This window comes from Gracilinanus agilis, chromosome 5 (genome assembly GCF_016433145.1).
Source record: "Gracilinanus agilis isolate LMUSP501 chromosome 5, AgileGrace, whole genome shotgun sequence".
Taxonomy (NCBI): Eukaryota; Metazoa; Chordata; class Mammalia; order Didelphimorphia; family Didelphidae; genus Gracilinanus; species Gracilinanus agilis.
Window position 1 is genome coordinate 283,461,975 of NC_058134.1, and position 14,975 is coordinate 283,476,949.

The following is a 14,975-nucleotide window of genomic DNA, read 5'->3' on the forward strand; positions in this document are numbered from 1 at the left end:
CTCATCCAAAGGGTTTCCCACCCAGGACCCAGGCAGTGACCACTTCTACCACCAATACCAACACTGTTTAATCTGCTGGAGGGCAGTGACTGTCTCACTTTCGTGTTGATATTCTTAGTCTTAGCATCTTATCTGGCACTTAGTAAATGCTTGGAGAGTGGCTAACTTGGTGCCAGGATTAGACTCTCCAGCTCCTTCAGTAGCCTCCTCCCTCTCCAGGGAACTCTGGGGCTTATACTATACCGAGCCATAACAGGTGACATTGCCCTCCACAGGCTGGCACTCAGGATGGCAGGAGAAGCACTCATCCTCATGAGCAAACTCTCGGGGTTCCCTGGAGGTGGGCCCAAAGAGAGAGTGTCATTTTCAGGTTCTGTACCTCATAAGCCCATTGCACACTCCCCAGCCTTCTGGAACGCCCACCCCATCAAAAGGCACAGAGTTACTGTGGGGCATCCAGGCATCCGATAGATGACAGGGAACCCCTCCTGCCTCCCCATTTGTGCCCATGAAGCCCTTCTAGCCTTCCTCAGTACCCATGAAGGAAGTTGCATTGGGTGACACAGACTCCCCCTCGACTGTAGTTGCGACAGGACAAGCACTGGCCAGGCCCAGGACCCCAGCAACCCCCGGAGGAGCAGAGCGGGTCACACACTTGGCCCTCTGCCACTGGAGAAAGAGAAGAAGGTCAGAAGATCCCTCCTTAGTCTGCCTCCCAAATCACAACCACTCTTCCCAGCTCAGAGGCTTTTCTTCCCTTCTACTCCCAAGCCCTTGGGACTTCCATATCCCCACTGCCAATTCCCCCCACCCCCCACCCCAGGGTTCCCCTTACCACAGTCCTTTTTGGGACGGTTGTGCTTGATGTCCAGCCTCCCTTCCTTTGGTCCCCGAAGTAGCCTGGTCCAGTTCAGGGAGTGGTGGTAGCAGAGCTGCCGGTTGGCACTGATATAGACACGCCCAGCACTGACTTCTTTCAGGGACCTCAGGCCCAAGGATGTCACATTCACATTTTTCATGATCAGCAGTGAGAAGCCCCTACTGGAGAGGGGAAGGATGACATAAGGAAGATGGTCTCAGAGAATTCTCAGGGAGCCGTGACCACTGTCCCTTTGCCCAGTGACCCCAAATTCCTGAGACTGGTTCCTTTGGGTAAGCCCGATCGATGCCCACCAAAGGGTACCCCCAACCATAGCTGCTGATTCAGGCAATACTGCCTGCTTCAGACATTTACTTGTAGAGACTCCGGCCTCCAATGGTGGTTAGGTTGGAGAAGACACTGAAATTGTGCATGTGTGGAGGCCATGACTGGATGTTCAGGTAACCTGCAGAGGAAGGGAGAGGGAGATGTTCCCATGGACTTGCTCCTCTTTCCCCTCTGGAGCTTTCCTCGCTTGTGTCTTTCCCCAAGTGTGTGGGGTTATGATCCATCCTCCCAGCAGTCAGTGTTTCATACTCCTGGGCTGCTGCTTGTCCCTGGAGACACATCCCTTCTTCCTGGACCCCACTTACCTGTAATCTCCCGAACTGTCTGAAAAACGTTGAGTTTCTCAGGATCCAGGGCAGGTATATTGTGCCAGGGGTCTCTGGAGGAGGACAAGATACAACATGAGTGTCTTCCTGGAATATTTCCAAGCTGAGCTGAAAGAAGGATTAGATCTTAATTCATTCTAAGGACCAGAACTAGCTCCAGGGGACATCACTTGGATGCAACTCCTAGACCTTAGGGAATACAAATGAGTGAGCCTAAGTCAAGGAAGAGCTTTCCCACAATGGCAGCCACCCTGAAAAGCACAAGTCCCCCACATCAGAGGAAGTGCTGGAGCAGAGGGGAGAGAAGCATCTCTTAGGGATATTAGAGGGGAGATTGCATTCTTGATTTCCCAAGATTCTTCCTTCTGTTAGAATTGGGGCAAGGAGGAGGCTGGGAAAGGTGGGTGAGAACCCAAAAGGAGCTTGAAGAAGGAAAGCATCTAACCCATTGAGTCCAGTGATAAGGAAGTCCAGGTTGCCCAAGATCTTGGTACAGTTCACAAACCCATCAATGTTACTGGAATCTACAGTCTGAAATCGGCTCCCTGAGCCTGTCCCCTCACAGGCTGCAAACATAAAAAGGGCTGTATGAGGGGGAGTCAAGGGGAATGCAGAGCCATTGGATGGGAGGCACACAAAGGAGATTTTGGGAGAATAAGCCTTTCCTGCCCACCATGAGATAACAGACTCACCTTTTGGACATAGCCCTCCACAGGGCTCACACATCTTCAATCCATTCTTTTCTACCTCCATCTTGTCCCCAGGACAGGCCCTGACACAGGAGGTGTGATCTATCACAAAGTTATCTATGGAAGGAGAGAAGATAGCAAGAGGTGAGAAAGGGGGAATTCCAGGATCATCCACTACACCTTCATGGGATTAGAGGCTGAATGGGCCCATAGAGGGCATGGAGTCTGCTCCCTGCATTTTGCAGATCAGAGAACTCAAAGAGGTAACATAACTTACTCCAAAACCAGAGTTTTGTCCCCTATACAGCACACTCTGTACAGAGGGAACTCCTGTCACCCCTGTAGCCCATCATGTGTCCTGATTCCCTACAGAGGATGTCCTTGTAGCCCCCTTTAGCCCCAAGTCCTTGGCAAAAGGCGCTTGATCTCCTTCCCAAGAGTCCCACTTGGAGGGGTCCTAATCCATGTGCCCTCTCCCTATTGGAACTTTCCCCACTCTAACTTGCCACTGTCCCCATGAACACATATACAACCCTGGAGTGACTTTCCCTACTCCTACTCCACCAAGCTCTGCCCAGGTTTCTTCTCTCTGCCAGTTGCAGCCACTTACGGGGGCAGCTGGCCACACAGACCCCTCCATACTGGTATTTAGTGTGAGGATTGGGCTCCAGTTGGAAGGTGAGCTTGTTGTAGACGAGGGGCTGTGGGCACAGAGACACACAGGCTCCGCTGTTATTGAAGTGTCGGCATGCCTATGAAACATGGAGAGAATCAGAATGCCTAAGCTTGGTGCCCACTCATAAGTTCCCCATAGCCACCAGGCCTCCCACTCCAACACTATCCCAGGCCCACAAAAAAGGCCCCAGCCATCACCCCAGGACATACAAAGCAGTCTGTCTCCCGGGGACCTCCACAGCCACCTGCACACTCATCATGGCAGCACTGGTTGGGGTTGGGCCCAAAGCAGTGGCCGTTGCATTGTGGGGCACAGATTGTCTTTGTCACTGGTTTGGGGAAGAAAAGTAGAAAGCATGACCACCAGGGTCTCCCCCACAAGGAATGTGGCACCCACCTGGGCTCATCCCCAATCCACTGTCCTCCCACCCCTCCTAACCTGTTGCCTACCCTTCTCCCTAGTTAGCTCAAGCCATAGGGGAAGACTTGGGAAATGGAAGTTTAAGGGCTTGGGCATATTAAGAAAGGTACGCACGTGTCTGGCAGTCTTCTGGTCCAGGACCCCAGCATTTCCCCCCACAGGACTCATGACAAGGGGGGCCTGGTTGGGGAAAGAGGCAGAAACAAGGAAACCATCAGTATTCCTGTTCATGTCTTGGGCAGCTGTAGCTTCCAGAGGGATGGAGCTAGTTCCAACTTGATGCCCTTAACACCTCCTTCAAGGACTTAGTCAACTTGGTGTGAGGGCTCAGTGTGGAGGAGGTGATGCCAGCAGAGGAGGAGATGAGAGAGGATGGTAGAGGACTCCCCAGCAGGAAGGAGCTTGCTGGAGGAGGTGGGCATGCTCATTTGATGTGTGTAGGGCTGATTTAAGAGTCTTCAAGGGCCCACATGAATGTCCTGTAGATATGGCACCTGGCTGAGAAGAACTGCCAGGGAACATGCAGGATAATTTCTGGTACTTTCCAGAGGGGGAAGGAAGAGCAGTGCTGGGCCACTAAGAAGTACTGCATCCTGGGAATTTACCCATCTTCTTGTAAAACACATTAGACCATGCTGGGGCCTGAGGACTATCATGAGGGCTGAACATGTTTAATTAAGGCCATGGATCTAGGGTTAGGGTCCTGAGGATGAAGGGAGGAGAAGTCCCCTCTCTGGAGGGGAGACTTCATGGGAATGTGGTGGAGTGACTCACAGTTTTTGCCATTATCCTTGACCACAATCTCAGCCTGTGGGTCCCTCACAATGTCTCTCCAGTCAATTGTGTCCATGTGACAAAGTTTATCATTTCTTTCGATGTAAACACCCCCAGCCAGGATCTCTGGAGGGAAAGGTTGGTAGGTGCAGTTGAAATCTCCAGGACCAAAGTGATTTGCTCTTCCCCATACCAGCTTCTCCTGGCTTTGAGATGGTATTTGAAAGGGCTCAGGGGGCAAGGAAATGGGTTTGGGTGGAAAAGGCCCAACTTGCAAAGGAGAGGGCTCTGTTTGGGGATAGGGGATAGGGGATGAGGCTGAAGCATCTCTTGGTTCCCCAGACAGTTGTCCTAGATCTGGTTTGCCAGTAGAAGAGGAATGGAGCAAGGGAGAGGAAGGAGGATTCAGCTGACTCGGCTGGCTTTCCCCACTCCTCCACCTCCAGGCTGCCCTGCCTATTTATTTTTCAACTGACTGGGGCAAGGAAGTAGGAGGGAGAGGCTGAGAGCAGGGAAGAAGTGAGTCAAGTCATAGTTAACCAGCATGCTTTTCTCCAGGGGGATAAGTAGAAGAAATCAGGACTGGCTTGGGGGGGCGGGTGAGGGTGACAATGGAGTGAGAGGAAAATCAAGGTAAGCATAGTACAATAACCCCAAATGCAGAGGAATAGGAAGAAGTCAAGGCTCAAGTCCAGAGCTCAGCTATGACTTCCTTCACCCCCTGTGAATGGATGGGACCTTTGTTCCTCCCTATGGATCTTTGTGATATTAGTTTGGTGCTTAATAGATGGTTATTTGACTTGTTAGTGTAGAAAAAAGTATGCAGGGATGGGAAGAGGGATGAAGAGATAAATGGGCAGCTGTCAGTGAAGGACCAATAGTCATCTAGGAAGGCCAGTGGCTTGATCAGAGGAGTCGGGGCAATGCTTGGAGGTGGTCTGTGGAATAGTTAACTTTGGCAGCTGGGTTGTGCAGTGAATGGAGCACCAATCCTGAAGTCAGGAAGATCTGAGTTCAGATCAAGCCTCTGACACTATCTGTGTGACCCAGGGCAAGTCACTTTTCCCATATTTGTCTGAGTTCCTCATCCATTAAATGAGGACCCAATGGAGAAGGAAAGGGCAAAGTACCTTTGCCAAGAAAACCTCATGAGGTCATGTGGAGTCAGATAGGACTGAACAACAACTAACCTGTGAGCTGATTGAGGCGGAGCTGGCGTAGGGCATGGCTGGAGTTGGTGTTGTAGTTGAGCATGACAAAGATGGCAAACTTCCCATCATAGACTTGGGTCCCCCGTACCACACGAAGGTTGGGGAGTGGCAGAGTAGAGAACTCATTCATCGCAATTAGAACATATCCTGTTACCTCCCGGATCCACTGTGTTGGAACACAGGAGAATCAGTGAAAAGTGTGACTATATGATACCCAAACAGAGTCCTCCTTTGCTCTAATTACCCAAGCAAAAGAGACTGGAGGTAGAAAAAGGAGAGGATATTACAAGTGTTCCAGATTCTCCATTCAAGAGAAAGAGATTGTTTTTAGACTGTCTACCTCTGGAAGTCAGGATGCTAAGAACTAAAGGAGACATGATCCTGGTCTCCAATGCCTTTTGCTCTTGAGCTTCTTGACCTATAGGGACCCCTTCCCCTAATTCTGCTTTCTTGGAAACCTCAATTCTCAATCTGAAAATCTACCAAGGTCTCCTGTTCCTCTCCTCCCTTCCAATGTTTATCCTCATCTATACATTTCTTTACCAGGGCAGGAGTGAGAACAGGCTGGGAGAAGACAGGCCCAAGGGAGAAAGGGGTTTTCTTCAGATAGAAGATTTAAAAGGGGGGGCCAGAAGAAGATGGAGGCTAATATTTGAATACAAAAGAGGTCAGGGCTATGGCTCAGTAGAAAGTAGGAGTGAGGCAATGAGGGTTCCCTGACCTGCAGGAAGGAGAGGTCAGGGCTATGTCCTGTAAGCACAATTTCCAGGTTTCCCATCACCACCTCACATCGATCATACAGCTTGTACAGTGTCTGGTACTGGTTTTCAGCATCACCGGTCACACTCAGTCCATTGAGGGTCCCTGAGCATACTGTTAGGAGGAGAAGGAGAAGGGCTCAGGATTTGGGGAGCCTCATGCAGCACTTTTTACTTTGTCTAGAGTAAGGGTTCTGGTGAGAGTCAGATGTGGCCTAGATGAACCTTGTCTTGTTTGCCCTGGTCCTTTGGAGGAATGGCAGGGGCAGAAAATACAGGGCAGGAGAAGGCAGATGGATATTGGACTTTCATACATTCAAAATTATTGGAGGAGGGGGCAATAGACATTGGGAGATCTTACCCGTGAGGTATAAGGAGTAAGGGGTTAACCAGGCCAAACCCTCTGTTATTTCAGATTCTTTTTTTTTTTTTCCAGGTAGCTAGTTTTTCCATGTGGGGAGGGTGAGGAAGGAAAGGAGAACTACATTTCTGCTCCTCCTTCTAGGGGCACCCAACTCTTTATCACCCCCCCCCTTATGCCCCAGGGTCCTTGAAATAAAGGTCCCTTTGGGGCCAGACACAGCCCCCATTGTGTCCAATGTGGGTGAGGAAGGGTGGGGGAAATGGAGTGGGGGCAGTACCCAGGGCCATAGCCCATCCCACAATGAGTTGATTCTGTCCAAGAGAAGGGGGCAGCCCCCACCCCTTCCCCAGCCTCCTCCTGCTCCCCCTTCAAGCCCTAGGCTCAGACAGTGACCTCACTGGAGGGAAAAGAGAATAGTCTATAGCAGCTTTGTCTTTTTTAGCCTGGAGAATAGGCTCCACCCCTAGTGCCCCCCACCCCCAAACGCTAGCTCCACCTCTCTCTACCCCCTTGGCTATCCTTTATCCAGCTGGGACTCCATCACTGATGGACTCCATTTCCTGCCTTCAGTCCTCGTCTTCTACCCCTGTTCAGAATCCTTTCATGGTTTTTACTAAGGGCAAATATATTGGGATAAGCAGCAGGACCCCCCCCCCATATCACTGTTTAGGGGCCAAAAAGGCTTAATCCAAAAACTTTCCATCACTGGTCATTCTTAAGACTAAAACCAGGAGGATGAGCTGGATTGGGAGCACATGAGGAGATATTAGAGCATTTGTGTCTTTCCATTAGGTACCCACAGATAGGAGAAATGGCAGAACAAATTATGATATGTACAAGGAATGGAATGGAATTTGGGGGCAGGACAGTGACCAATTCAAAGTCTCTCTGCCCCCCTCCCTCCCTTTTCCACTGGGATAAAAGTCTGTGTTGGGAGTCAGGAGCAGGAATAGAGATACCAACTGTTGGCAACTGCTCTTCCTTGGGGGCACTGCCAGCTCATCAGGAAGCAGTCATAAAGGCATGTGGGGAATGGGGCCACAGAAGCCCCTCTTGCCAGCCCCATACTAGGCCTTATCCCTGGGCAGCTCCCCACCCCACTCTCCTGGTCAGGATTTCATTACTATGAAGGAAAAGGGAAGATGGGATGGAGGTCAGCACTGAACCCAAGAATCCAGAATGTCAGTTTGGAGGGGACAAGGAGGAAGGGTGAGAACTTCATTCCCTCTGCCCAAGAGAGAGCTCCTCCCCCCTCCTCAGAGCTGTCACCATGCCCATGAAGCAAAGACTTGTGGGTCTATGTGCAGAGATGTTTGTGACGATATAATGTGTCTGAGCAAAGTGTGAGTTAGTGGCTAGAGCTGGCCTTGGAGTGAGAAAGACCTAGGTTCAGTCTAGCCTCGGATACATATTGATCGTGTGACTCTGGACAAGTCACCTTTAAGATTATAAAAGGGGGAACAGTTTCTGAGCTGCATCAGTAGAGAATTTCCTTCTCCCATATGAATAAAATTGAAGACTTAGATTATCTGAGAGATAATATCTGAAAGAGAAAGATAGACACAGAGAGACAGAGATAGCAACAGAAATGGAGAGATACAGAGAGAGAGAGAAAGAGGGAAAGAGAGATAGAGGGAGATTCAGAGAAAGAGAGGTTAGTGAGGATGTAAGGTATTTTTGCCTCTGCCCTACCTGTTTTCTCAGAGTTCACCCCCATCCCAAAACACCCTAAGAATGTACCTTGCCTTGGGCTAACACGTTAAAGGACATCACCCTAAAGAGAATCACATGAATATATACAAATTTCTAGATTGTTGTGTGCTTGGAGAGAGGGGGGAAGAGATTGAGAAATGCTGCCCACAAGAGTCAAATCCATCTCTCACAAAATATGGGAGCAAAGGGCAGTAGAAAGGGAGGGATAGAGAAAGGAAGGGGTTGCCAGAAGCTTTGGGGGAAGATTGTGGAGTCACTGACTCACTTCAGAAGACAGTACTATGGAGCAGGAAGGAGCTACTCTCCCCTACTCCTTTCTCAATGGGATGCCAACTACAAAATCCCTTGCCCCTCACTAGGGCTGGGTTGAAAGGAGCCTAGGGTGACCAGGCAAGGCCAGATGTCCAGAGGCTGAAAATCCAGATAAAAAGAGGCCTGGGCAGTGTCACTCTCCTCTTCATTTCCTCCCCCCGGGAAAGGGCTAAGGGCCAGAACTCCTGGCTTCCTGACTGATAACTTCTCAGATTCCCAGAGTCTGAAGGGCATGAAGATACTGTCACCCCCTTCCTGCAACTGTCCCCCCTAATGCCAGACCCCTCCTCCACTCTTTCAGCTGGGAGTGTTCATAATTTAAAGTCCCAGGGACTAAATTTAGACCCAGCAACTGTGGGGGAAACACAGGTGTTTCCCTCACTCCCACATCCTTCACCTCTTCTGTGGGTGGGTCACAAAATTCACCAAGCCTCAAATTGGGATCTTGGAGGATGGGGCAGGGGTGCTGGGGGACACCTAATTCTTTGATCTCAAATTCCACCAGCACTCTCAGATCCCCAAGAAAAGGGCTGGGGGTGGGTATCCAACAGCTTTTCCTGAACTGCCTCTTGAATTTTTTTTTCCATAAGTCTCAGGGTCTATGTCTTCATACCTAGGGTGCACTCAAGGAGAAGTTTAGTGGTATTTGGTTTTACCAGTATCTAGATTGGATGGAATCGGTGGAAGAAAGCAGAAAGGAGTGTATCCTGAGGTTTTTTCTTACCTAATTAACTGGATTTGACCCTTTGGCTAATCTCTGCCCAGCCTAGCCCCCTACCCAAATAAGCAAGGAAGGGGAGAGAATCCCAGGCATTCAATTCGGATCTCCGAAATTTAAAGTTGATGACTTTAAAAAATCTCCTTTTCCAGCCCTCTTCTCTATTGACTTGTAGACAGCATCTCTAAGTCCCGTTGAACAGCTCCAACTGGATGTCCCACAGAAATCTTCAACTCAACGTCCAGAACTGAACTCGTCTTCTCCCCTCCCAACTTCCCCAAGTACTGTGGAGGGACCCTCCATCCTTGTCATCTTTCACATCCAGTCTATTGTCCAATCCTGTTGGTTTCCTGAGGTTTTCCCCATAAACCTCCACGTCTCTCCGCCACCTGTTGTTAGGGAGCCTTTCTCACCTCTCTCCCTGGACTATCACAGTAGCTTCGGCTCTCCCCAGGCTTGTCTATCCTCTCAGCTGTCAAAGCAATCTCCTTAAAGAAGGGGTATGATTGTGGACCTCCCTTCCCTCCTGAACTCCACTGGCTCCCTTTCACCTCAGGATCAAATATATAACCCTCTCCGTGGTATTCAAAGTCCTTCAGCACCGGTTCCTCCTACTTTTCTTCCTCTGCACTAAGCGCTCTGAGACCTAATCCTACCAGCTTCCTTGGCGTTCTTTAAACAAGCCACTCCATCTCCCTGCTACTGGCATCTTTACCAGCTGATGTTGCCTGTGCCTGGAATGCTCTCCCTCCCGATCTCTAGCTCTCAGCTTCCCGAGTTTCCTTCAGATCCCAGTGAAAGTCTTTCCCGACCTCCCTTCATTGTGGGCCCCATTTCTGTCGATCATCTTCAGTTTCTCCAGCAGATAGCTAGTTTGTAGACGGTTGACTTTGTTCCTCCCTCCCCCATTAGACTAGAAGCCAGGACTCTTCTTTGAAGGCTGGCCGGGATGGGAGAGTGGTGGGAGGGCCAACCCGTCCAAGCTTCGAGGGCTTCAGAGCCGGTTCCCCCGGAGGTGGTGGTGGGGAGGCCACCTGCTGCCACTTACTCCCGGGCTCACAAGCCGCAGGTCCTCCCCAGCCCCGCTTACTTGCCTGCGAGCTGCCCACCTCTTAGCGCCCAGCCAAAAGGAGGAGCCAGCCCGAGGCGTACAGCGCCAGGAGCCCCTTCATAGTTGCCGTGCGCCGGGGGCCGGGGCTAAGATACAAAGGCTGAGACCAGCCGCCAGAATTCGTAGGGGAGAAGCAAGATGGGGCGGCCGGCCCGGCAGGGAGCCAACACTAAGGGGTTCAGGATCTCGAGCTGGAGGAGAGGTTGGGGGAGGGGAGGGCACGGCAGCGCCTCGGACTGCCGGAGGCTTCAAGTTCAATTTCGGCCAAGCCTCAACCTCCCAGTCGGGTTCATGCTGCCACCCACACCCGCCTGGGGTACAGGGGCTCCGAGCTCATTGGTCGGACTGCGGGGCCTCCTTGCTCTAGCCAATCAGAACAATGGAGGGGCTCTTCCCTCCTTTATCCCCGAAGAGAGGGAGGCAGAAAATTCCGAGGGCTGCTTCCCCCCGCAGTCACCCTCCCCTCAATAAGAGAGTAGCGCCCACCAGGGTGCCCCGCCTGCTATGCAAATTAAGCTGCCCCTCTTACCTCCCCCGACAGGATAGACCATCTCTCCTTAGCGGGAGGGAATGGGAGGTGGGGAGGTGGCTGGGGGGAACTCCCGCTTCCCGCTCCTCCTCCCCTTCCTCCCGAGGGAATCGAGACCCCACCCCTGAGTCGCCCCTGGAGGCCCCGTGAAATCGCACTGGCTCGGGATGCTTCCCCCACTCCGACCCCGGCGCCTGCTCGGGCTCCCAGGAGAATTTGAGGAGGGGAGGGGGGTCCCGTCTGGGAACAGACATCAGGCCTAGCCTTACCTTTCCCACTCGGAGTGGATAAGGGGAGGAGGAGAGAGAGGAGCCAACCCTGGCAGTCAAGGCTGGGGCAAGTCTTGGCGCAAGTATTCCTGTCTGCACTTCCCCAACCCCCTCCCTCCGCTGACCCCATAGCTGCCTCTCCCCTACGCGTGTATGACCTAGGTCCTAGCCTCACGGTTTCTGAGCTTTCTTTCCTGGGGAGAGGCGATGAGGAGGCCTCAGATCGGGTATACCAGCTGGTCCTTACCATCCTATCTCTTATCATCTTATCATCTCCTATCATCTTACCATCCTAGCTCTGGATACTTGGCCACTGCTCACCTTGCCTGCCGAAATGGGCCCTTCCTCCTTACTTCTGTTTCCTTACTAGTCCTCATGTCTCCTTATAAAGTCCAAACGTCAATCAACAAGCATTTTAAAGCACCTGCTATGTGTTAGGCATCCTGCTAGAGGTTCAGAATGGAAAGAGAGTTGATTCTGCCCTCACCTTCCAGGACGTTGCTTCCTACCTAGGAGAGCACACGTTTAAACTTCTACTTCCAGTAGAAGATGGCAGAGTTGAGGAGGGAAAGTGTTCTAGTTACGGAGAATTAAATACAGTATCGGACAGCTAACTGCCACAGTGATTTCCGGGGAGCTGGCTGAGAAATCAAGAATCAAGAAAGAGAAATCAAAAAAGGGCTCCAAAAGGAAGTGATAAAGGGGGAGTTTGGGGTGGGGTGGGGCCTTGAGCTTCTAGCCCATACAGAGGCATGGAAGAGAGGGCCGGGATGCTGTACACAAGGAATAACCAGAAGCCATTTGGGCTGGAATGGAACCGGGAAAGCTAGAGTGGAACCAAACTATAGTGCCCAAGAAAACATCTTGCATTTGATCCTAAAGGCAATTAGTAGGCCCCTGAACCTTCTAGAACATTGGAGCCAAAGAGTCAGGTCTGTGCTTTAAGGATATCATTTTAGTAGTTGTGGGGAGGGTTTAGTGGAGAAGAGAGACACTTGGAGAAGTAAAGCCTAATTGGGAGCCTGGCAGGTATCCAGGCAAGAAGTGATGAACCACTTAACTAAACTAAGTAGTTGTGGTACAAGTAGAGAGAAGAGGAGGCATCTGAGATGTTAAGGAAAGTGGGAATGGATTTTGAGTTAAGATTGAAGGTGGAAAGTCTTCAAGGAGTTCAGATTTGCCACTTCTCTCAAACAATGATGTAGATTAGAAAGAGCAATGGCCAAGAAATCCAGAGAGAAAGATAAGTAAGCTTTATCCGGTAGAAGACTACCCAAAAAGACAGCCAGCAGCTACAGACACTGCAAGAGGGGTTCTGTCTGAGAATCTAGAAAAAGGACAGATAAACAGAGTGGAAGCCCTGGGCTGCACACTGACCTGGCGAGTCTTAGCTGGAACAGATCACACATTCCCTTGGTCAAGAAAGCCCATGATAGAAGACCACCCAGCATCCAGCATTGTAAAAGGTTAAAATGTAATATAATTTACCCTGCAGGACAGTATAATCCAACAGGGAAACAATCGATCTTTAATGAAATAGAGGACTTTCAAGTTTTGCTGTTGAAAAGGTCAGAGGTGGGTACAAAGTTAATGCAAACACAGGAATCAATGAAAGGTAGAAAGGAAAAATACATTTTGCCAACCAGAAGTGGCTAAATTATGAAGTGATTTCAAGGTGAAAAGCCAAGGGTCCTCACAGAATTCTAATGACTTCAAGAGTCACACAGGGAATCAATCAGATGATTTTGATTTTTTTTGGATTGTCTTAAAAGAAGAAGAAAAAGGGAAAGGAAGAGGAGTATACATTTTTTCTCATAACATACTCTCCTTTGAGATGTAGGAGAAGCATATAAATTCTATTAAAATGGAGGAAAGGTTATGAAGAGTGACCATCACTCAGACTTCATTTTCATCTGAACTAGACAAAGGAATGTTGAACAGAGAGACAGATGAAGAAGGACAGAGAGAGACAGAGATAGAGAGAACAGGAGAGAGACTAGTTTAACCATATATCAAATTCAAAAAGGAAAGGATAAAGAAACTCTTAAGGAGAATAAAGTTGAAGAAGGAATGGCAATAAGCAGAATAAACTTCAACTTAAAATGATAGATATTTTAAAGGGAGAATTTGGTGAGGGCAAGAGAGGAGGAGTGAAGCAGAAGCAGACAGCTTCGATTATTGATTTTACTAGTGTTAATAACATTCCTTCCCTACCTCCACTTTCTTCTTCTCAGTAAAGATGAAGACAGGGGTCAAGAGAGGGCATAATGGAGGGAAGTACACAATTAGCTATCATAATTGTGATTGTGAATGGATGAATTCACCCATAAAATGGAAGAAGATGGTAGTTAGCAGAATTCAACAATATGTTGTTTACAAGGAACATACTTGAAATATATTTACAATCGTTAAAATGAGAGGCTGGAGCAAAATTTATTATGCTTCAATTGAACTCAAAGAGGCAGGAATTGCAATCATAATCTCAGAGAAAGCAACAGTAAATATTGACATGGCTAAAAGGAAAACTTAAAGGCACCATAGACAATACAATAATATCATAGCTTAATATATATGCACCAAATGGTATAGTGTCTAAGGAAAAATGAATATAATTACATAGAGAACTAGACATCATAACTAAAATAGTTGAGGAACTCAATGTATATTTTTTATACTTAAACAAATAAGACAAAAATATGAATAAGAAAGATGTTAAGTACCTGAATAGAACTTTAGAAAAGCAGGATATGGGAGCTGCTAAATGGCTCAATAGATTGAGAACCAGACCTAGAGACTCAAGGTCCTGGGTTCAAATTTGGCCTCAGACATTTCCTAGCTATGTGACCTTAGAACCAATACACAGTATTCTAAGATTGTGTTTTAAAAAAATAAACAAGAAAAGTTAGATATGCCAGACCTCTGATGATTACTTAATAGGAATAGAAAAGAGAATGGCATTTCTTTCTATAAAATTATTTAATAATATTTTTTTCTACATCATCAAAATTTCCCCAGTATCTTTTCCCAAAGAGTCACCTCATCTAACAAATAAAAATATCTTAAAAAACAAAACAAAGAAAAAAAGGGAAACAATCATAAAAACTTGTCAATACATCCCCAAAGTCCAAAAATATAGTCAATGTACCCACTCATGGAACTCCCACTTGTGCAAAGGGATAGAGTATGGGTGTCTTCTCCTAAGTCTTTTTTTGTAGCCATTATTAATTGACTTAATTTTATTTATATTTATTAGTTAATAAATAAAAATAACAGTTAATTCATTGTCATTTTGTGACATTCAGTTTTTATTTTAATGTGTGTGGTTGTTCTTTCTATTTACGTGTGATCATTGTATATGATCACTTTATTGGTTCTGCTTACTTCACTCTGCCTCAGAGTGAAAAAAAACCAAACAACTTTCTACACTTTTCTGTATTCTTGATATTCAAACTTTTTATAGCAGACTGATATTTTAATATTCCAATCCATTCATGTAACAACTTGTTTAACCACTCCTGAATTGATCTGTTTTGTGGAGCATATATACTTTAAAAAATTATTTATTTTAAATTTAAATTTTTTTAAATTATTTATTCTCACATTCTTTTCTTTTTAAATTTTGAGTTCTAAATTTTCTCCCTCCTCCCCCACCTCCCTCCCCACTGAGAAGGCAAGCAATACAATATCAATCATACATGTGAATTCATTCATGCAAAATGTATTTCCATATTAGCCATGTTTTTTTTTTTTTAAATGCAGGGTTGGGGGCAGGTGGGTGGCTTAGTGGATTGAGAGCCAGGCCTAGAGACAGGAGGTCCTGGGTTCACATCTGGCCTCAGACACTTCCCAGCTATGTGACCCTGGGCAAGTCACTTGACCCCCATTGCCTAGCCCTTAC

General features: G+C 48.1%; 1 protein-coding gene across 1 annotated transcript in view; it reads right to left on the reverse strand.

Moving 5' to 3' along the window:
* The window catches only part of LOC123250360 (receptor tyrosine-protein kinase erbB-3-like), a 46,260-nt gene extending 35,920 nt beyond the window's left edge, over positions 1 to 10,340 (reverse strand). Inside the window, 14 exon segments of the mRNA XM_044679400.1 lie at positions 244 to 334; positions 537 to 669; positions 836 to 1,041; positions 1,235 to 1,325; positions 1,513 to 1,586; positions 1,979 to 2,099; positions 2,226 to 2,339; positions 2,833 to 2,974; positions 3,108 to 3,226; positions 3,433 to 3,498; positions 4,093 to 4,218; positions 5,283 to 5,469; positions 6,025 to 6,176; positions 10,259 to 10,340. Coding sequence (XP_044535335.1) covers positions 244 to 334; positions 537 to 669; positions 836 to 1,041; positions 1,235 to 1,325; positions 1,513 to 1,586; positions 1,979 to 2,099; positions 2,226 to 2,339; positions 2,833 to 2,974; positions 3,108 to 3,226; positions 3,433 to 3,498; positions 4,093 to 4,218; positions 5,283 to 5,469; positions 6,025 to 6,176; positions 10,259 to 10,340 — 1,704 coding nt within the window.
* Between the last annotated feature and the right edge of the window lie 4,635 nt (positions 10,341 to 14,975).